Here is a 23,117-nt window from a genome sequence, read left to right as displayed (position 1 = left end):
CTACTGTGTCTGTTCGTTCCAATAACATTGTCTCTGCATGACGGGCCCTGCAGGCAAGTCACATAAGGATAAAGTTTCCTCGTTTCTACCTCACATCCAGATCTCTTTGAAATCCAAAATACATAATGCAGAAAATAAAAAAAAAAACGTCTCCATGTGCTCCTCTGGATTTAAACCCCTCTGTCTCCATGAATAGACGACTCATGTAAATGTGGAACTGTGGCATTAGTCACGCTGGAGCGACAAGGCCCTACTTGGATGATTTGACTGTATTTTGCTCCAGTCTGTCTGTTCTTATCTCGCCACCCCATTCTGTCTTTAATCGTATTGCCTCAGTACTGTATCAGACACAAAGACCCGTCTCCCGGGAGTGTCTGGGAAGAAACGGTGCAAGAGACGAATAGCAGCGAGCAGCGGGGAGTGGAAGGTCGGAGCGCGGTGGGATGTGGGCTTTTCAACCCAGTGCTCTCTTAAAGGGCTAGTTCAGCTTTTTAAGAAGTGTATCTGATTCCTGAGGGGCTGGAAGTCCTTTCAGTTTATCCAAAAAAACACCTGCAGCAGTTATTTTATCTTTGAGAATTCAGGAACAGAAGTTAATAGCATTTGTTATCGAGGCTAGTTGGCATTCTGTGAAAAATTGTATTTGAATTTGTATTTGTATAGGGTATGTGAGTGATTTTCTTTTTTAGAGTAAATGCATTTAGCCTGATAGACTTCCCCTAGCATAACTGCTAACTACCCAATTTATAACTGTGAGCATGAACAACTCTTTCTCAAAGACAGAAACCAGAGAAGACGTATCTTCAGGTATTAAATCTGATAAATCTGACACTTTAAATCTGACACCTTTTACACAATTTATACCCTTTGCATTTTAGTTTGGAGATAAACTGTGGAGGCAGATAACAAGAACACAACAGTATACAAAATCACACAAATGTCTACACTACCAGTCAAAAGTTTGGACATGCATTTTTCACAAATGGAATTAAGCAGTGACCAAAAAAAGTGTTAAACAAATCAAAACTATCTTATATTTTAGATTCTTTAAAGGAGCCACCTTGATGGAAAGGCAAAGGCTTTGGAGAGAAATTCATACATCGGCATCAACTTCACTATTTATATTTGTCTAAGAAACAAATTTCAAGCATTTAAGCATAAGCCTTTAGATCAAAATGGCTTTAAGAGAATGAAAAACATAATGCATTCAATCAGGTGTGTCCAAACTTTTGACGGGTAGTGTAGAGGTTTCTGGTTACTGGAAATGTCAAGAAAGAAATTCCAATACAGTTTGTCCCATTTTTTTTTATTGTTGCTTGTCATTGAACATGAATGCCTAATCGATGCAGTTGATGCCTAAATTCTACCAAAACAAAATGACACCAGGGTTGCAGATATGAACGCTGAGCATCCAGCGAGCAGCTACTGTACCGCAGGACTGTAAAAACACACCACACGCCACAAATGACCAGATTACAGAAACGTTGCTACTGTACGCGTAGACTATGCAGGTTTTGCTGAGAGATTACACAGGATACATTGCAAATTTTGCTAGCATGTTAGCATGACAGAGGGTTGTCGGGTTTAAAAGAGGTGTGGTGTATCCAGCTGGGTTCCTGTCCTGTGGGTTCTGTCTCGTCCTGATGAGGTCTGCGGAGCTTCATTCCCGGAAGTAAATCCGTGTGCACACTACGTCGTCTGCCCCAAACGTCTGGAGGAAACACAAAGAAAGTTCAATATTTCAGTTATCTGATGCTCATTAGTCCACATCTTCAACTGGCAGGAAAAGTTAAGGATATAGCTTTACATTTTGACATTTTGACAACAAACACCTGTCACACTGAGCCCAGTAAGTTTCTACATTCCTTTAAGTTTTCCTTAAAAAACTTTTTTAGCTTTCCTCATTGCAATGAAAGGGCACACCTAGCTTCAAGCTAGTCAGGTTGGGATAGCTGCACCCCTTTGTTTAAATGATTAAGATTAAGATGCACTTTATTGATCCCCTAGGGGAAATTCAGGATGTTGAGAAATGAGAAGAGTAAGATAGTTTTTGGTTACTGAAGTACTTAAACAAACATTAACTTCACAATGTGACAAGTTCACAGTGAGGAAAACTGTCAAAATACAACTCCAAATGTCAAGGAAATCCTTTAAGTTATGCTGTATTTTTCACAACATCACGTTCAACGTTATGTCCGTCAATCTGGGTCATACTGCAAACTGTTGATGATGAAACCAAAAGAAACTCCTCAATAACTGGCTTATGCATCCAATCCCCTTAATACGCAGGCGTGAGTCACTTGAATTGAATTTTCAGATGTGCCATAATTTTCTTATTTTATTTTAGGCTGATGTAGCTGCAGAAAATTGCAAGACTTTGCCCTTAAAGTGTTTTCAGACTAAACCAATTAAATGGAACATGCAAATCTTATGGAAATGTGCCCCACTTACAGTGTGAACTGCCACAGAGAATCAGACCATTGCATTATGATTGTTAGTCCTCCTTTGAGTCTCTAGCTGAAGCTCTGCAATTGTTCAACTGTCTCGGCGTCTGGAGGCTTCCTTGGAAACTGATAGATATGATTCAGGTCCAGACAATGTTTGTTTTGGCTTTTCCCGTTCTTTGTCCCGTTGGAACGAGGTTGTCTGGGTGCAGTGGTGACTCATGCCTGTTTTTTTTTTTCGCTTGAGAGGCACAAAATTCTTCCAGGATTTTTAACAGCATGATATTTAATCAATACCACATTACACAATTTATTCCTCTGAAGCGTTCAAAGAGATATGTCGCATGACTGTAACATTTTTACTTTTAATCAGGCGTATGAGTTTATGAACAGATGTTGGAAACTGCACTGATGTCGTGTCCTTTATTTTATGGATAGATTTCAAGATGTGATTGGTTTTGGACATCTAGCCGTGTCAAGCTTGTTTTATTCCTGTTTTATTGAATCAGTCCTCACATTCTCCTTTGTCAGCCGGTACGGGTCACTTACCCTCCAAAATAGAAACAGATTGCAGGGTATCGTCGAAGTGTGCAGCAAAATTGCAGGCACTACCTTGAATGACCTTCCTCATTTGTACAAGGTTAGGACTTTGAAGAAGGCCCGGTCAATCCCGGCTGATCCTAGCCACCCCCTGTCCAAGGAGTTCAAGTTGCTTCCGTCTGGCCGCAGATACAATCTGCCAAGATGCAGGACCAATAGACTTAAGAACTGCCATTGGCCTTTTAATTAACTCAATGTGATTTTTATATTGTATTTGTTGTCTATTTATTATTGTTTGTGATGGTTATGTGGTTACTGCTGGCTGTACAACAAATTGCCCCTAGGGGATAATAAAAATAACCTTGAACCTTGAACCTTGAACCTTGGTTAAATCAGAGTTCTTACTTTACCATAAACTTTTACCTTTGAACATCTTTAAATTTGAGGATTTAGGATTCACTGTCTCCCCTGAATTTTTTTCTTGGCAGGATGAAAAAGCCATTAAAAAAGCATTTAGACCAACACGTGACACTAAAACTCTCACTGGACCTTTTCAGTGGTAGGGGAACATCTGGGACACACTAATGCCTTTAAATTAAAATTTAACTTACAAAACAATTGAACAATTGAATAGATTAATTAATAAAGTTGAAGGGTTTACACATGTAGCTGTGGTCAAGGAGAAACCTCCATCATATTGGCAGTGGGCCAGTAGCTGATATTTAATAAAAGGCCAATATCAGCCTGATATATTGACAAACCGATATCAACCCAACCCTCGTCTGTGTGTCGCTGTGATTGTTTCAGTCAGTCGGAGTCTGTGTGGGTCTGTTAGGGCTGCAGGCCTTCATGCTCAATTTCTGCTCATATCTAATTTTTTGGATGGCTGTTCATATCTATTCTAGGATGTAATCCATATCCCATACGAATATGAACTGACAGTGATGTCAAAAAACTACACACATACACACAGTAACAATAACAAGAGATGTCACATCTGTTTTTGTACATATACTTCTCCCAGTTGTTTTGAACACACACACACACACACACACACACACACACAGTTACAGTAAATGCGTCTTCAACTTTTGACTGAATTTAGGCGTTTCCCCAAATACCCGTCAAGTCGTCCGTGTTTGCTTTCTTTCTGTTGTTGTGTCTCATCGTCTGAATGACATAGGATTTACTTGCTGTCACGGCTGTGCCGACAACAACTACAAGTCACATGTAGGTCACACTTCCTGGGATCCGATTTTGCACCACATATCCATGCGCTCCACATCAGACGTGAAAAAATCAGACTCCATCCGACTCTGATCAGAAATCATCAGATCTGTGTCACATGTGAGGGACAAATTTAGATATTTAGAACTGGGGCATTTTCAGCTGCAGTGTGAACGTAGCCCGTGTGAGGGGAGGGCGGTGTGAAGGCGGTGGGGACCGAGGTGAGAAGAGCAAACCGCCTGTCTCCCCAGTCGTCCACATAGACACTCTGCTGCTGTCACAGCTCGGCCAGATCAATCTCCATTAGCGCGCGGGCGCTTCAGCTCCTCCAGGGCAGCCGGGCCAAAGTGTCACCAGAGCGGCGGGCGCTGTAGGCCATAACACTCTCTGCTTTTATAACCCAAACACCGGAGGAAGATTTCACATGTCCTTCCTTCTTTTCAGTAAGACAAAAATGAGGAGCTACCAGCAAGCTATTTAAACCAGAAATGGAACGCTAGCATGCTCTTCAATAGTATACGACTCAACTAATAGTATACATAAATACTAAAACAGCATCAAGGATATGATTCAAAGAGGTTAAAGCTGTTTCTGCTGTTCTGCCCACTGCATACTTGCTTCTTGCCTGTAATACTAGTATGGTGCTATGCAAATCCTGCGATTAGTTTGTTATTCAGCATCTAAAGCGTCTTTATTTTTGTTCCAAATCCACTGACAAGGTTTTGCATTTCCGATGTTCATCTGACAAACACTTTAACAATAAAAGCGGACCGTGGGAGCATCGAGCATTAAGAGGGCAAAGACGTTGATGCAGGGTTCCTGAGAGCTGTTTGTCGGTCCGTTGGTCTTGGCCTGCACCCCCTGCACATCGTTCGGGGCGCTTTAGACCCGGTGACTCCTACCCATATTAATCTGGCTAAATACAGGGGGGGTATTACTGCAATGTCAGCGTAGCAGCTCCTCTTGTTCTCCTTTCACGTCTCTCTGTGGGAAGGATGAAAGCTCGGCTCCTTGGGAAACGGCCCCTCTCATTTCCTTTATAGATGAATCTCCAGGGTGGCTTCATACACTCCCTGCCTCATTTTATTAACCATCTCTCATACAGAGAACACCGGCTACTTTCAAATCCCATCTTAATGCATCTGATGTCCTCCGAGCCTCCCAGCTGCTGCTCACCAGCCTCATAACAGACCGATCATACAGATTAGCCACCGTACACATCATACCAGCGTGTTTCTATTGCCTCTGTATTACTTTATGAACCATGCAGGACATTCATTTGCATGTTTATGAGGAGGGAGAGAGAGCAGCTTTACTGGTTGAATTGATTTTAAATTGAAAAATAGTTTTTGAATGAATTTTTAAATCATTTTTGAAATGTTCTCTCTTTTTTGAGGGACACAAGGACCTCGGCCCGAAATGAGAGTTGTGTAATCTGCATTGTTGCTTATGTCCTTCATTTTTTTTTTCTTTTTCTAATCTATTGAGTGGCCCGGGGCTAGATGATGAGTCATTTTCTGAGCACTCACCAGTATGAGCTCATCGCCTTTCAGCTCTCTGGTCCAGTAGGTTTTGGGGCCGTCACCGTCCACCAGAGTCTGCTGACAGCGGATCTTGTTCTCCGTCTCCCAGGTGGCGAGGCTCTGCAGGTGGGGGGGAGGGGCAGGTGGGGCAACAGAACGAAAGGTCAGCGTGTTGGTCCAGGTCAGTGATGACAAAAACACATCCGCAAGGTGTACTTTAAAGCAACAATACATGACATTTTCATACCAGCAAATGTCTGTTTTGCAACTCGCTATCGCCGACTGATAAAACAAAATAGTGATTCAACCTATAGTCAGTTCATGAAAGCTTTTATATTCTCTGTTCTAAACACCCGGAGTCTGGTAGGTCTTTCACAATCCTCTGGCGCACAGGAAGTGATGCGTTTAATGTTTCCTGCAGCAGCAACAGCGGTTTGTTAGAAGAAGAACTGGGTAGTTAGCATGAGCAGCGATAGCCACGATGGCTGAACAGACAAAGAAAAGAGCGTCACCTGCAGAAACTCAAACTTCATCGGCAGAAAATCCAAGGAAAAAGACATCACAGTCCCGCCCACACTGTTTGATTGACAGGTGATCTCTGGGAAGTGCAGTGCAGAAACATCACAATAAGGACGGCTTCGCACCAAAGACGCCACCAAAATCAAAAACATGACTCCCTTTCCCTCAACCTGCCTCGTCTACTTCTACTTCAGTTAGCGACTTCCTACATTTCCCAGAATGCCTTTCAACAACCCAAAGAGAATGGGCGTGAACGTGTTGCATTCAGCTGTGGGTATGTTGTGGAGAGAGCGATAGAGATGGCGGCAAGAGAGGTTTTCCAGTCGAGAAAAAGTGAGAGTCACGCCTCTTACTCAAAACACAGCATGTCTTGTGGCTGCATTGCATTCTGGTCTATTGAGGCTGCTGTCAGTGGAGAAATTGGTCTCTCTGCCTCTTCTACGATGGATTTCTCCCTGCATGATTGTTGTAAAATGGCGGCTCCAGAAAGAAGCCCTCGCTCTTTGATTCTGAGGGACTGACACCAAAACCTGACGTTTACTGTTGATGTGTAAGATAGCTGAAAAAGTTTCCACTATCAAACAAATTTGATCTGTTGGGCTTGATGCTACTAATAAGTTGAACTTTTGAATGCATTTACATGGACTTACAAATCATCTTTTCCAACTCAAATAAATTAGTGTATATTAGTGTTTATTATAATCAGAGACCCAGGCTTCAGCAGTCTGCAGAGAAAACATAAAATCCTCTTAGCTTTCAGTAGGTCAAGGTCTCCCTCTGCTAATTTGCTTCAATATTAATTCAAATGAGTTCAACAGGATTAGTCAGATTTTGACTTCAGGACTAATTTCCTTTGGAGCAATTGACTCAAATTGCCTATCAGAGAGTTAGCAATTCATAAAGAATCAGGGGTGATGAGACCCGTGGTGCTAATTTGTGCTAATGGAGAGGATTTATCATTTTGGTCAGTTTAGGGGGCATTAATTACCATCTTCTTTTATTACCTCTAATGTCTACTTCAAACTAAGCACACTGTCACACAGGCTGCTCTGTTTTCAGCTGCTTTAGAATTAGTTTCCTCAATCCAGCGTGTTGATTTTCCTCAGTCCAAAGTTTTAGTCAAAATGCCATAGGCTAGCCTGCTATCAACACATTCATAACTGTTGGGCTTACAGTATGCTGCTATCGGACACTAATGATATTCTCCCACAGTTGAAGTGTGTTTTTCTAGTCAATAAACCCAGCTGCATTTTCCTTTTCAACAGTGCATCGCACCAAACCGCTGTGATCCAGCTCCAAGGCCTGCAACTGATCAAAGCGCCGTTGCTTAATCCAACTCAAGCGCAGTATTCATGCACAACAAAGAATCCGGGTCTGAGCAGTGATTTTCACTTTGAAAACCGGGATTGTTTTTTCTCATAATTGCCAATAAAGTAGTGCATTTGCAGTGTTGCTCATAGGCATTTCGTCTGATAATTTGTCCTGTTGAAAGTAAGAGAAGTGTATATTTTCAGCACTGCGGTGCACTTTGGATGGAGCGGCAGCCTCGGTTTCTTAGAGGCAAATGTTAATCACCATATCAAAGGTAAGGGAAGCCATCACGGGTCCCTGCGGGCCGCCGTCCTCAGACTTTGCCAAGCTGAACAGCAGAGGGGCTTTTCTACAGCTTTGCTACAGCTTTTCTACAGCTCTCCCTCCCCTCCCCTCTGTTTTTTCTTCTTTCTTTTTTCTTTTTTTTTTTTCTAATAAAGCCAGAACCCAGAAAGTCGATTAGCTACGGCCCCATTCGAGCGCTAGCATCAGTCTCTTGCGCTGACTTGGATGGATTTGCTCTCTCATTCTCTCTATTGCACACTAACTCACAGATAAATACACACACACACACACACTCTCCCTCTCTCTCCTCCAAACAACACACACACACACACACACACACACACACACACTAAAGCCTAAAACAAATTCATCCTACTTGTCTGAGGCATTTGTTTTACCACGTCTTGTTTTTTCTGTCGCTTTCTAACGGGATACTTATCGGAGCATCTGCTGCTGTTGGCTCCGGTTGAGTCTCACAGAATTTAGTGTCTCCATTGCCTCTAAGACACAAAGAGTGTGTCTAAAGCTAAGTGGGAGAACATCTCATTTCCTGCATGGTTTAAAGCTTTTTTTTTTTTTTTTTTTGACTTAACAAAATGTCTTTCAGTGCCCAAAATAACATGCTCACTCCCCCTTGAACCCATCTCTTCACACTGTGTGCTCACGCTGTGTTTCTCATGTCAGTGGTTGCTCACTATAATTCCCAACCTGAGAAGCCTATGCCAGACTCTTAGTATTCAAAGTGTTAGGGTACAGTTGCAGTTGTTCTTTTCTATTAAGACATCAACTTGATTTTACCTGTTAAATTGAATTTTAATCATGAAGTTACAGTTTAATCATGAAGTTACAGAACAGTTACAATTGCTCTTTTCTATCAGACATCAACTTATTGATTTTACCTGTTAAATTGAATTTTAATCATGAAGTTACAGTTTAATCATGAAGTTACAGAACACAGTTACAGTTGCTCTTTTCTATCAGACATCAACCTATTGATTTTATCTGTTAAATTGGCTTTAATCATGAAGCTAATTGCACATCAAGGTGGGGAGCAGACAGGTTAACAAATTATTTTTCAGCCTTGAGACAATTGAGATATAGATTGCATGAAAGGGGTTGCAACTTTGCACCCAATATTTTGCATGCTCAATGTGTACTGGAATCACTCTGAAGCAATCAGTCCTTTAACTTGACAAATCTGCAGTCTCTTTGGCTCGAGATTTTAGATTCGGCCGTGTTTCGCTGCAGGCCTGTTCCTGCCTCTCCATGCTGGATGACCTACAGTTTGTCAAAGGCAAGGAAATTAGGCATGGCAGTCTCAGACACACTGACCCTCATCTGTTCTGACAATACAGGCCCGCTCCATTTCCCCCAAACCTTGGCAAGGCTGCCTGTAAGCTCACCAAAACACCAGAGAACTGGCCTTCGTCAAAATGATGGAAGATGCAGTCCTGTATGTGGAGTGTGTGTATAGTCCACTGTCCCTATGTATATACAGTATGCCATGACCTATCTCTTTGGACTATAAGTGAGATCATGTTGTCCTCGCACTATGAAACTCTTTAAGGTGTGATGTCAACAAGAGAAATTCACATTTTCTGAATCTGAATCTGAATCTGAATCTGATATAGAACTTCTATTGTTCTTGGCGATCAAACGGACTCTGATCCTTCTTTACACAGCATCTCCGTTCCCTGTGCCTCTCCCCGTAGCCTCATGGCAGGTGACTAATACTTAACGTCGGTCTCTATAGCAACCAGCTGGGCAAAAGGACTCCATTTGTCAAAGTCCCCTTGCCCAGAAGTGCCGTGCTTTTGCCGTACGCTGGAAGACAACAACGGCTGCACCGAGCCGCTGTGTTCAGATGAGAATGACGCCGGTGCGCTACAGATTTTTAAACCTCGAACCTCAACTTGTTTTGTTGCCGATTTGCCGTCAGAAGCTATATTTATCTTTCAACCAAGGAATGTTCTGTTTTAATAGAACAGTGTCCTATGGTACAATAGTACAGAAGTACCTCTATGTCTTTGCCATCTTTCATGAAACACCTCCATCCATGCAGAGCAGGTATAATCGCCTCATTATGTCTACCACTCTGAACCCATCGCCTCTCTCCCCCCCCCCCCCCCTCCCTGCGTCTCTGCCACCGACAGGAAGTGCCTTATCACTTTCTCCTCTGAACAGGAGCGCTCCTGGAAGTGAGAGGAGGCCGTCTGATCCCTCGACAATCCCGCAGATTAGAGGGAGCTTTTTAACCTTGTGGCGGTGTTAATCAGCCCTCTGCTCTTTGCCAGGCACAGATCAGCGTGTAATCCCTTTAACCACGGGGGGCGACCGGCCTCAGCCAAACCCCACTTAGCCCTCTGCTGCCAACCCCTCCGCCTCAAAGTCCGCCAAGCCCCGTCCGCCCTCCGGCTCATGTGCCAGTGTCACTGGGCTGGCCGTCCTGCAGGTCCGGCTCCGGTCTTGCGTATGATTGCCACACCGGCAGACAACGTGCTGCTTTAACTTCTCCTTCGTGAGAAAGAGACCAAATATATCATCAACAGCATGATTTTTCCACGAATGAATGCCGAGACGCTGGAATTGCGTTTCAAGCCTAAACAGAAGGATCTGGTGAATGTGTGATAACAACAAGGTCTCGTCTGCCTCTTCACACAGCGGGGCTTCGTGTGGCAAAAAGCTGTGGCGCTGACAGCCGTCTAGCCCTGCCCAGTACCCAGCATGCCCCAGGGCACAGACAGAAGGAGCCGTGCTGTCTCCTGGGATCCAAATTAGGTCATGTCTGCTCTCCCCGACTGCAACATGTAGTTCACGCCGTAAAATAAAGGTAGAGGCAAAAAAAAGCTGTCGAATGCCGCTTCAGTATAGTCGAAATCTCGGTTTGACAGTTCCATTTGTGAATAATATCTCCAAAATGTACCATCGTTATCTGAATAGCCTACATACAATTGCGCATATTCATTGATGTAATTTAGACAGACAGAGATCAAACCATTAGTGGATTCTGTTCTGCACACATACCCAGAAGCGCTTTGTGGTTTAAAGCAAATATCTATCTCAAATATCCCAGGCTCTTGGTTGAATTATATAGACTTGATGTAGTGCATGCACGCAATTACACATTTTTCCCTTTCCATGTGCAATAGTTTCTCTCCGCAAGCATGAATACCACTTCAGTTCCACTGCCCAAGAATTTGCAGGGTCACTTTTCAGTACAGTAATTTTTCTGTTATACATTTGTGAACAGAACTTAAGATTGTCCACCCAGTTGGGAAACAACCGGGAAATGAGCTCGGCAGTTTTATTGTCTTCTCCGAGAGAGTTGCAAAACAATGTGTGTGCTGTTTCAGTCTCTGTCGTGTCATGAATAGACTACATATTTTTAGGCTTTGGTGAAATGTCAAAAAGTCAGTCAGTCAACTGCATATAGTTATGGAGATAAGATTCAGTTTACATACAGTGGGACAACATGAAGGGTTCTATTCCAAAATAATGTTTTGTAATTATTTACTCTCTAAAAAATAAATTGAAATTGAAATTGTTTTGCCACATAAAGATGTAAGATATCTAGTCTTTAAAAGTACCATCATTTGTTTTAATGTTGTGCTGTAAGTAATTTTGTAATAGGTTTTCCAAATGGTCAGAACAATACTCCTTGTATGTCTTAGAGAATATAACACTATCTACAATACAAATACATCTATTAACCAGTGCATTGGAGTTACTCTAGTAGTTCTAATTGTTTGAATGCTCAGCTGGCTGTAAAATAAAGCTTTTCTAAAATGTTTCAGTCCTCCAACATTAACTTTTGTGATTTTATAATTGAATTGAACAATTGAAATATGAGACTCTCTAATCTGACAATATAGTTTCTTGCACAAAAGCAAAACTCATTATTAAACATCATTGAATTTATTGGCTATCTTGAACCTTTTACTCACTAGACACTAACATTATAGTGGATGTAACTGTCTGTGTTCTTTAAATATAAAACAACAGACGCCGCTGTCTTTCCTAAACAGATCGAGAACAGAACCCTTCAATTGTAGAGGGTTAAACTTCTTCATAATATTTTCTTCCGTCCATCCCTTAGAGATAGACATCACTGTTAATCTTGTTAAAATAAATGGACAGCCTTGGGGATCACTTTCACCCAGGATGTATTTTTCCCTGATGGAAGCGGCGCCTTCAAGAATACGAATTTCCTGATCCACAAAGCCCAGATTCATCCAGCGGTTAGAAAAGCAGTGGAAGCTGTCAGCAACTCGCCCATCCTGGATCTGTTATGCAACTATCCTCCGCTAGCACTGCAACAGACACTGCAGCCTATTCTCTCTCAAAGTTTGCACATTCAGCTGAATCGGCATATTGCAGCACATTTCTTTCAAACTATTACTTTTCGGGGAATTCTTTGCAGCCGGAGGAGCTGGGTTCAAGCATCCGCCCTGCTGAAGTGTCCTTGAGCAAGACACTGAATCCCAACCAGCTCCAGGTTCGCAGTTCTGTATCTGACCCTGACCTCTGACCTCTCTGTGGCCGGGGGGGTAAAAGAAGCAAAAAACAGAATTTCCTGAAGCGGCACCTATTTAACAAAACATGCCAAAAAATGTATTTGTTTATATTTCTATGTCTGAATCTCATTACTTCCACGCTTTAGTTGTTACTCCATGGCATACAATCCAAAAAAACAACCAATAATATCATCACAGATTTTTGAACAGTAACCCCCTTGCCCCTCCCACCATATAAAACTCCTTAATGGATCCTGTTATCCCATTGGTTTACGGCCACTTTTGAATGATTCCTCCCCACTTTATGCCCCGCCCAAATATCCTATTTCGTCCGGAAATACATTCAAATCACGGAGGCAAGACGCTCTCAAAATGCCACTTTATTGTGACTTTCATTTTCCAAACAATTCCTCTCAGAGATGGAGCAGCAGTGCAGTCATACAGCAAGCATACAGTAAAATGTGTGACTCTACATAAGGGCTACATAAGTACAGTATGTCGTGGTCTCCTCAGTCACCAGACCTCAGCCCAGAAGAGTGTTAATGAGAGACTGTGGACTGCTGAGTGAAACCACGTTCACCACTGCCACCAACAAAGCAGTAAATGGCTGCCAGTCTCATGGAGAAATATGTTTTTATGGGTTATCATAAGGGATCAATCATCTTTGATCATACCATTTTTCACATATCTAAGTTGTTTGTCCATGAACTTCAGAACATTGGGATCCACACATAGTTTTATATCAGTGTTTAGATTACAGCAATTACAGTGTAATAAGCCAGTAATAACATGTGTCTATTTTCCACCTGTCTTTGACAAAGGACTCTAAAGTATTTGCTGGTCAGATTATTACTTTTGTGTAAGATAAACCAGTGCAAATAAAAAATACGGTAACACTTTAGATTAGGGAACACATATTAACTATTAATAAGTTGCTTATTAACATGCATATTAGTAGTGTTTTGGTTCATTATTAGTCATTACAAACCACTTATTAGCACCTTATTCTGCACTATTGTATTCTACAAGTATGCCCCATAAACTATGGGTTTTCCCTCAATAGCATCCTAATTAGTGCTTATAGCAGACAGGAAGTAAGGAAATTGTTGCACATGAATTGGGCTTTTAGTATGCTTTGCTCAGTATGGGGCATATAAGGTGCTAGTATCCCATATTATTGAAAGAAATTATTAAACTATTGAGGAAAACCCATAGTTAATAGCTAATATGTGTTCCCTAATCTAAAGTGTTACCAAAAATAGTTTCTCTCAATATCTGTAGTTTCTGTATAATAATTCCAAATTTCCCATACGTTTTGTTACCGTCTAATTACAATGTAATTGCGGAAATGAGAGAACTCTAATTTAGCACTGTAATTTGTAATTGAATTTATTGCTACTTTTATTCAGCTCCTGGCCTTCCTTTCTGACGGCTCCCTCATCTGTCCCTCTGTGTGACGGGACAGCACCGCGTCTCCATGTGAGCTTGTCAAGAAAATGAGTGTCAGTTTATCCGGTGTGACCTGCTGATACTAAACAAGGCTCCGTTTCTCCCCAGTGAAAGGACAAATGTAGCCGGGGATCTGGGGTTGCTAAGCACAGAGCGATGCCGTTGTAATAAACAGATGTCAGCCACTGGCCGGTCAATGCCAGCTTGTCTTATTAAAGCCATTTTCTAATTTAGATCCTCGTTATCTCAATTGCATCATGGTTTCTGCCATGACGTAGTGTCTCTAAATTCCTCAACTTTTGAGACACCATTTATTGTGTAGCTGCAATAACATTATTTGGTCTGATAAACAAAATTATGTTTATATCACATGGAGAAGAAGCTATAAAACGTATCTATTATAGGGAGAAATCATTTGCAAAAGTTTATAGTTACAGTCACAATTTATTACAAATTGAGATTTCAAAACATAATCTAAGAAAGTGATTTCTGGCATAAAAATGTGAATGATTGAAGCTTGATGAAGAAGAATGATGATTGATATTATTAGTTAGCTTAAGTAATTTAAGCAACATTAAGTAACATTGCCCTGTAACACTAAGAGATGGTAGTTACAAAACACTAGGACCACCTGCTTTTTGAAATAGACTGACAAGGTGAATCCAGGTCTTTTATTCATTTTGCTAATTAAATCCATTTCGATAATGAAGAAATGCAACTGAAGGGGAGGAAACAAATCAGTGGAGGATTTTTAAGCCTTGACACAATTGAGATACATTTTAGATGTGTAAAAAAAGGAGGTGGAACTCAATATTGGGAAGGTGATCCTAATATCTTATATACTCCGAACTTCACATGGACTTTATCAGGCAGGAATCGAGCTGACTAATCTTCCTTACCTAACTGTACACAACCTATTCATTACATAGTTGACCTAAAAGTCCAGCTTGTATTAGGGGATACATGTACGTCTCTATGAAACCAGGTTGCTCACATTGCATGTAACAGAACACAGACAGTTGTATTTTTCAGAGTTTCTACACTTTTTTCATCCATTTTTAAAGTCCTTACCTTTTAAAACCTCAGATTTTAGGCATTGTAGATCTATTGTTTGTTGTTTTACAGCTCTGACTACAGGCTGATATTCCCAACAGTATACACAGAGACTCAGGGAAACAGAAGTGTGGTAGTGAATTTCCAGACTTTTTTGAAACTTTTGGTGGATTTGTTGTGAGTTCCAACAATATTTAAGACCTTGAAATTCTCAAAAATAATTCTACTGATTTTTCCCATACTTTCCAAACCTGTGTATCAGAGCCGTGGCTTTTTTATCATGAACCAGGATAAGTGTTGTGTTTGCCGTATCAGTGTGATGATGCAGACTTCAGTAATACTGTATTCTAGGACGGGTGTGAGAATTCCCCCTCTGGGCCTGGAGCGGCTTGGAGAGAAACTCCCATCCATCTCGCCTCAATCTGCCCTTAATCCAGCCACTCAGACGTGAGGATGATACCAATGATACCAATGGATGAGACCGCATGGATGGTGGTATTAATTTTTCATGGGACGCTCAAAAACAATAGCATGGAGAGAGCCTCGAAGGCCTTGAATGCACACACACACATTTCCCACTAACACTACTGCTATACTCCTCCTACACAACTATATACCTCCTCCACACACACTCTAAAGTCTATCCTCCAGATATATGTGTTAAGATCACAGTGAAAAATATCAGAATTACTCTTTCTAAAATGCTAGCATGAACTATTATGGGCTATTGTTGAAGTCGTTGGCAACCTTAAGCCCTTTGCTTATAGAGAAGTTGACAATTTAAAGGATGTAATCATCAAGTAACAATGTTCTAACCAACATGGATGTATGGCTTTCAATGTATGTCCTCCCTGTATACACACACACACACACACACACACACACACACACGCACACACACACACACGCACGCTTATCTGAAGCTGTAAATGCGCTTATGTCTCACGATGGCGAGCGTTTCTTCGTGAGAATGAGATTTAAAGAGAAATGAGGACACACTGCTGGTGCTGCAGGGCATCTGAGTCATGTAGAGAATCACACACACACACACACACACACACACACACACACACACACACACACACACACACACACACACACACGCACACTTACATCTACCGCTTATATTAATTGTATTAGAGCTGCTTCTTAGAAATGAGGCATAATGTTCTTTGAATAAACAGAAAGGGACGCTATAGGAGGTTTGGGGCGAGTGGATCAACCCAGGCAGAAAGACACGGCATGCAGTGGGAAAGCAGTTCATCCAACTGTATCTGGAAAGACAGTGACAGAGATTCTGGGCCTGTTTGGTCTGATGGCAGACGGACGCTGCAGTTAGAAGCACAAATGAGAAGTGAGAGAGCTAACAGCAGGGTGAACTCAGGGGTCGGATCATCACTCCATCTGGGTTTCATTACAAAATACTATATAATCGTTACATGATAGTGATTGTATTTTTTAAAAATACAGATGTTTACATAATCTTAAAGGCAGCTATTTGTCCCCTACGTGATGAAATCAATGGGGGATTCTGGATCTGGCTTTGTCTCTCCATCCATAGCACGTGATTTTGACAGAACTTGGAGGCATGATGCATTTCGGTGCTGTTTTCCAGTGTTTACAAAATTACACTGATTGGCCTGATGGGGGCGCTGCAATTACAGGTCAAATTTTTAACTCAAATGTAACATCTCAGATATCACTGGTCTGATTTCAATGAAACTTGGAGGGATGACCAAGCGGTCAAAACCACAAGTGAATTTTGAAGCCAATACAGAAGTGGTGGCAGGCTGCAATTCCTCTAACGTCCGCTAGGGGCCGGCTCCAAAAAGACTCCAAATCCAGGCCAACTCCATGCAAGTCAATCGGACCACAACCCAACTTCTCACTCAAAATATAAAGTCAATACATTTTTTATGTTATGTCTCAGTAGCTAATTTCACTTCTTCTAATGTGTGTCCATATGGTGATTTTCAAAAGAATTGCGTCATTAATGGAATATAACGTATAGCCTGATGGGGGCGCTATAATTAAAGGTCAATATGTTAAACTTTGAAAGGCCATAACTGCTTCACCACCAGTCGGATTTTGATTAATCTTGGAGGGATGATGCGTGTTGTTACTGATTGGCTCAAAGAGTGCCTGCATCATTTCTGGGGGACGACATGTTTACCTGTTTGTAAGTTAAGGGCTCAAGATAGCGAATAACTTCAGTGATATTCAGTGGTGAGTTTGACATCCATCCTGCACTAACAATCATCTTTAGACAGTGGATGTCTAAACTGAAGCTAAACGGAAGCTCTACCTTGCATTTTCTCCCGTCCACCGTCTCCTCGTCAAACTCTTCTCCGATGTGGAAGTTGATCTCGGTGGTGCGCACAGTGGTGGACGTTTTGATGTAGAACTTCTCGCCGTCCTGGCGGATCTCCACGTGGGGCTTGGAGGCCGCCGCCCCGGCCACTTTCCTCAGCATGGCGTTCACACCTGACCGCACACGACCCAGACCAGAGGGAGAGAGAGAGAGAGAGAGAGAGAGAGAGAGAGAGAGAGAGAGAGAGAGAGAGAGAGAGAGACAAGGCAGTCAGTCACAGTTGGCAAAACAGAAGCAGGCTACATTGTGTGTACAAAATATTAGCACCACCTGCTCTTTCCACTTTATAATAAATAAATTATCCAATTAAAGGGGCAATAAGTTTTTTTTTTTACTGCCATAGTACCATAGTACAAAATGACCATAATATATCTGTAGGGGTCTGATAGGGTTATTGATCAATGCAAGTGACTCAGTTATTACTTCACCAGGTGCTGAGATTTCTGGCTTTCAAAACTCACTTTCTGGCTCGTATTCTGTTTTGGAATAAAAACTCCCGGCTCACATTTTCAGCTGCTCAACGATGGAGGACGGTGCTACAAGTGAGCGACTGACAGCGCAAGACATTTGGTTCGTAGTTAGTAGTTTAGCTCAAAAAAAACAATAGCAGTGTTATTATTACAGTAATTTGCACCATATATTACTTCTTCACTAGACGTTTCTGTTGGATCTCTGCTCTAATTAGTTGCTTTGCTTGTCTCTATTGTGAAAATGTGACTTTATTGTTTGTGTCAATTACAGGCCGCTGTAATTCAAGGGGTGAGGGGGGGTGGAGGCTGAGCCAAAGACCTGACGATGTTATTGTTAATCATATTCAGGTCGATAGAAGTCAGAGATGACGTATCTACTTAAATCATGAAAGGGAGATGCAGACAAAGGAGACTGGTTAAAGAAGGATTTTTAGGCCTTGAAAATTGAGACGTGGAATTAGCAAAAGTGGGTATAGCTCAATATTGGGAACTCGGTTCTAATGTTTTGTACCGTGAATCATGAACGCGCACCAGGTTAGCACTGAGCAGGTTACCGCATAATCAACCCCACCCTATATGCGTCTGAGCGAGAGACAGACAAAAACAGCCAGAAAGAAGTAGAGAGAGAGTATTTGAGAGATGAAGTCATGGAGGATTAACTAGCGAGGCTTGATCGTTCGAACACAGACACCACCCGTTTCGTTTCGTCCAGCCGTCGATGTGTCCCGCTGTCTTTCTATTCTGCTAAAACGCTCGACCCCACCCAGCTTTCCACAGCACTCCAGGCCTCCATGTCAGCCCCTATCATGTACAGGACAAAAAAATACAGCGGCGCATGCTGGCTGCATGTCACGCTGTGTTGGTGTGTGTAGCAAACATGAACTTCCACTAATATTTCATACTTCAAATTGTGAGTAAACAAGAGTGACAGAAATGTAGATGTTTCAAAAGAAAGGAAAATGATAAATGCTCTGCGGCTCTGGCAGTAACTTCAACTCTTGCTGAAAACTGAGAGAAATCTGGGGAAATCTGGGGAATTTTGGCACTGGAGCGAGAGATTAAGTTTTTGGCTCTGGCCGGAAAAAAAATCGACACTTGAGGGTGTCGGGCCGGATCAGCACCGGCTTTTCCTTTTGTCTGGTGGCCGCAGCAGTGTAAGACTGCCGTTCTGCGCGTGGCACGGCTTTGGCTTGTGGCAACACTCTGGCATGCCCCGTTTGACTCTGCAAGGCCATCTGGCTCGCCCTCTGCCTCATGCCCTGCCAAATGTCCTGGGTCTTTTTACTTCACTGCCCTCTCTCACCTCCTGAAGTAGCTGAAGATACAGAACGTGTATAGCTTTGCAAATAAGACCGAGTATTTCACTTTGCGAAGCTATTCTATCATGGATTGTCAAACACAGCGTTCAGCTCTGCTCAGTTTTCAGAGATCCTCCAAAAACCAAAACCACTGTGGCCTTGTCTGGTCAAGACCCAAGCATGTAAACATCATTTTGACAGCTGACGATCGAACCCCACCCATGTTTCATGACCCGGGGATCACGCCTTGGGTTTTACAGTGTTAAATATGCATGAGCATCAGTGGGAGAGTCAATCAGTAACTCGCCATTTCTGAAAAGTTGACTTTTTGGAGTAATTTTAAGCATTTTTTAGGCATCATTCTTGTCTGAAGGGACTTACAGTGATGATACAATAAGCTTGAGTGCTTAGATCAACATCATTCAAGCAAACAATAGCAAGGATTGCATGGGTTGGCACAAAGAATAAACCCTAGCACAACTCACAAAATGCTTTCTTTGTTAATGAAAGTGACAGAACTTGAGCTAATTCTCACAAACACTACTAACAAGGTGTCTAAGGTTTCTACAGGATCCTGATGCTGCTTCCTTTTTGAATCCAAACCTCAGTGTCTTGTGTGTTTCTGTGTTTTTTGACCAGGGCCTTTAATGATACAGACCAATCTTTTCAGTAGTGTAACAGCAGATCAACAGAAAAAATAGAAACATAATAGACTTTTGGCTCAGCTGTGAAGATAACAAGCCTACAGTATCTCTCCATTGTTGGGGCAAAGGCAAACACACATGCCTCCCCTCAATTAGTGAACAAAAGACTAAACCCGTGTGAGTCTGTTCAATTTGTACAGCTCCTCTCACTCTGTGTTCCCTTGTTCCCCTGCTATCCGCACCATGGAGAACAATCCCCTCCTACTGTAGGGAAACCTCCGAGTCAACAGATAATTATGAAGACGATGATGGAAAGTGGCGGCCCAGCAGCATTGGAATCCACATTAGCCGGCCGTCAGCGGCTCTCCATTGACCGAGCACTTATGTAAGAGCAAACGAATGATCTGCTCAGGCAGATGTGGTTAATGCGTTCATGAATGGATGAGGCACTGAGTTCAGAGAATGACTGCTTTCTCCCTGGACATACAAACAGAGGAACAGTTACCTTATGGCTTACGGTATAAAGACCTTTCATCTCACACAGAATGGGGGCAGGATTGTTGGAGAAGTGTTAAATTTGTTTGGTAAAGATGAAGGTTTGCATTCTGGCTACAAATGTGATTTGTCACATATCAAAAATGAGCAATTCCAGACCGTACAGAAGATAAATTTATACTAGCTTTCAAAATAAATTTGTTCACAGAGGGCCTTTGAATAGTTCCAGGGCATTAAAGAGTAGATAAAAGTAGGAAATGGTAGAGTAGATAATCGTAAGTAAGGATATTCAAAAACAAAAAGCAAGCGGAGAGTAGAAGCTTCTAGAGTCTGGTATGCAGCCTGATCCCCATCAAATCATACATGTTTGCTATGTAGTGCTGCAGCAATGCATACATGAAACTAAATTATGGCCTTTCAGCTTTGCAAGGTATAAATTTAACTCAACTCTTTGACTTCAGTTGCCCAGTCTGCTGCTAAAATAGGAAGCATTCATGTCTCTAAAGTTTTCATTTATGATCCGGTGTGTTGTCATCAGTTCCTGGAGAGTTTTTTCATCCCTGCACTGCTTTCAGAGCTTTACACCACGCATTCCAAAACCTCGCAGTGGGAATACTCTCTGAACATTATTCTAAAAACACCCAGCCTTTTTGCTGTGGCCCTGTCTGCTTCGGTCCCGGCGTGACGAAACACCGCCACACAATTGAATGACCCAGTTAAACTTGTCCACATCTAAACCATCACAATCATCAGTTAAGACTAAGAGGGGTGAAAAAAGAACAAAAGATAGGACGCAAGAGAATGGCACCGGGCTCTGGAGACCTCCGCTGGCATTGCTAATGCATGCCCTACTTAAACGCTTAACATGAATAATGTTGTTCCCCCCCACATGTTCCTGGTAACAATACCACGTCTGTTTGGGGAGGAATTCTGCATCCAGCGTTTCATATCTCCTGTATAGCCGAGGGATTTCCCTCCGCATCTCCCCGCAGATCTCTGCCTGCTTTCCCAGGCAGCTTCTCACAACAAAACCATGTTGTTGGAAGTAAAGCATTCCATCCCAAAGGAGAAAGAAAAGCCTTTTTTGTTTAGTTTTTTTTTAATGGACATGATTGATAGTCAACCTCACGCAGGGATGCACTGTTGCACAGGCTACGGAGGGGAAAGGAGAGGGGGGGAAAGAGAGAGAGAGAGAGAGAGAGACGGGGAGATGGGGAGAGATAGATCGGCAGGAAAGGGCTTACCCAGGGCTTTGAGAAGTTCATCGAAATTCTCACTGCTCCTCATCTTCCAGATGCCGGCAAAGTTGGGCATGTCTGCTGAGGCTGAGTGTAAGGGCTTCTTCACCTGCAAAAAGAACCTGTTCCACGCTCTGATGTCTCTCTCTCTCCCTCTCTTTCCTCTTTCTCTCTCCCTGTCTTACTCTTTCTCACCCTCCTCCTCCTCCTTCTTCCCTCTCTGTGTCTCTCTACACTCCTGTCTCTTCTGCACTGGCCTCAGCCTCTCTTTCACACTATTACACCAAGTGTCTTTCTGGGTTTCCCTTTTTGCAGCCTTTTTCCACTCTCCTTCACACACACACTTGTGCTGCACACTCTCTCTCTCTCTCTCTCTCTCTCTCTCTGTCTCTTCGTCTGTGTGTGTCAGTGAGCTCTTCAGTCTGCCGGCTGCAGCCTTGTCTCCGCTCCGTTATAGCTACTGTCTTTAATGGGAGTCAGAGGAGGTCCCTCCCCCTGAAAGCTCTGTTCCATTAATACAGTAGAGCAAGATTGACGTCTCTGTTTTCTCTGGGGATCGGACAGACTGAAGTCCTTCTTTCAGAGTGTATTTATAGAGCTAGGACGTGTCAACTGCTAGATTGTGGATAGTCATTTTTGAATGTGGTACGGAAACACCGTATTAGAGTGAACTTCAGAATTGTTGACAAGATGATGAGAAAAGATGAGAAAAGATGAGAAGAAGCAACTCAAATCAAATCTAAACTAAAAAAAAATTGAAATATATTCCTTTTTCCTATTGTAATATATTCCTTTATTCAAAAGTAGTAGTTCAGAATAAAGTTTGGTAAACAGTGTGATAACTTGTATTGTAGAATATTCACACATTCACACGGTAAAGATAATCAAACCCCCCTGAATCTATTATTTGATAATCTGATTTCTATAATCCATTTAACAATTTCAGGCACCTATCTAGCCTGTGTCACTGTCATGTAATCCTTTAGGATGCATCATTTTACATTCAGATCTGTGGGTTTTCCACTTTCATTTTCTCTGTTATAGTTTAAAATGCATGGCTGACTAAATAATGTGAAGATATTGAAACTTTGAGCAAATTAGCCTCAAACCATAACTGCACCACAACCATAGATCAAAGAGATGGTCTATTTCACGGATAATGATTCATCTGGCTGTTTCCCTGTTGATCCCTGGGGGGAAGAAGGCTGGTGAGAACCTCTCTGTAATGTGTTAGTCTGTATCATTATGTAATGTGGAAGCAGGGTGGTCGTTTGGGGATTTAGCCTCCTCAGAGCTTCAGTACCATGGCATTGCATTTGCTAACTAAGTAGTCAACACTACACTAGGGTAAATACCATAAAAAAACTACAGCTGAGGAGCCTTTGAGCAAGACACTGAACACCCAGCTGTGGTTACTGGGTGTGAATGTGTGTGACTGTGTGAAAGTGAAGCAGAACTTTGCTGGAAAAGAGTATTCATGCTCAGCAAACCATCACCGGATAAATAAAGGTTAAAGTAACAGAATCTAAAAACTACAAAAAGCCATTTGAGTCATTTGAAGCAGGTATATTAAGTCTGAGTGGAATTTTACCAAACAAAAGTAGAAGGCTTCTAATAAGCTTTGCAGTTAACAGTGTGTAACAACTGATACTGTGATAACTGCTGGATGTAAAAACTTGTCTAAATGCTATAAAAATGTCCCTATAAAATGTAATAGAACCTGTTAATGCAATAAA

General features: G+C 42.1%; 1 protein-coding gene across 1 annotated transcript; it reads right to left on the bottom strand.

Moving 5' to 3' along the window:
• Nucleotides 1-1,307: 1,307 nt before the first annotated feature.
• Nucleotides 1,308-21,790, bottom strand: crabp1a (cellular retinoic acid binding protein 1a). The gene is made up of 4 exons (XM_071922319.2): nt 21,388-21,790; nt 17,171-17,349; nt 5,741-5,854; nt 1,308-1,711 (listed from the first exon to the last, which is right to left on the bottom strand). The coding sequence occupies exons 1-4, from the start codon at nt 21,455-21,457 to the stop codon at nt 1,661-1,663; spliced, it is 414 nt and encodes a 137-aa protein (XP_071778420.1). The 5' UTR covers nt 21,458-21,790; the 3' UTR covers nt 1,308-1,660.
• Nucleotides 21,791-23,117: the final 1,327 nt, after the last annotated feature.

Source organism: Centroberyx gerrardi, chromosome 4 (genome assembly GCF_048128805.1).
Source record: "Centroberyx gerrardi isolate f3 chromosome 4, fCenGer3.hap1.cur.20231027, whole genome shotgun sequence".
NCBI lineage: Eukaryota > Metazoa > Chordata > Actinopteri > Beryciformes > Berycidae > Centroberyx > Centroberyx gerrardi.
This window is presented reverse-complemented; position numbering and strand designations above follow the sequence as displayed.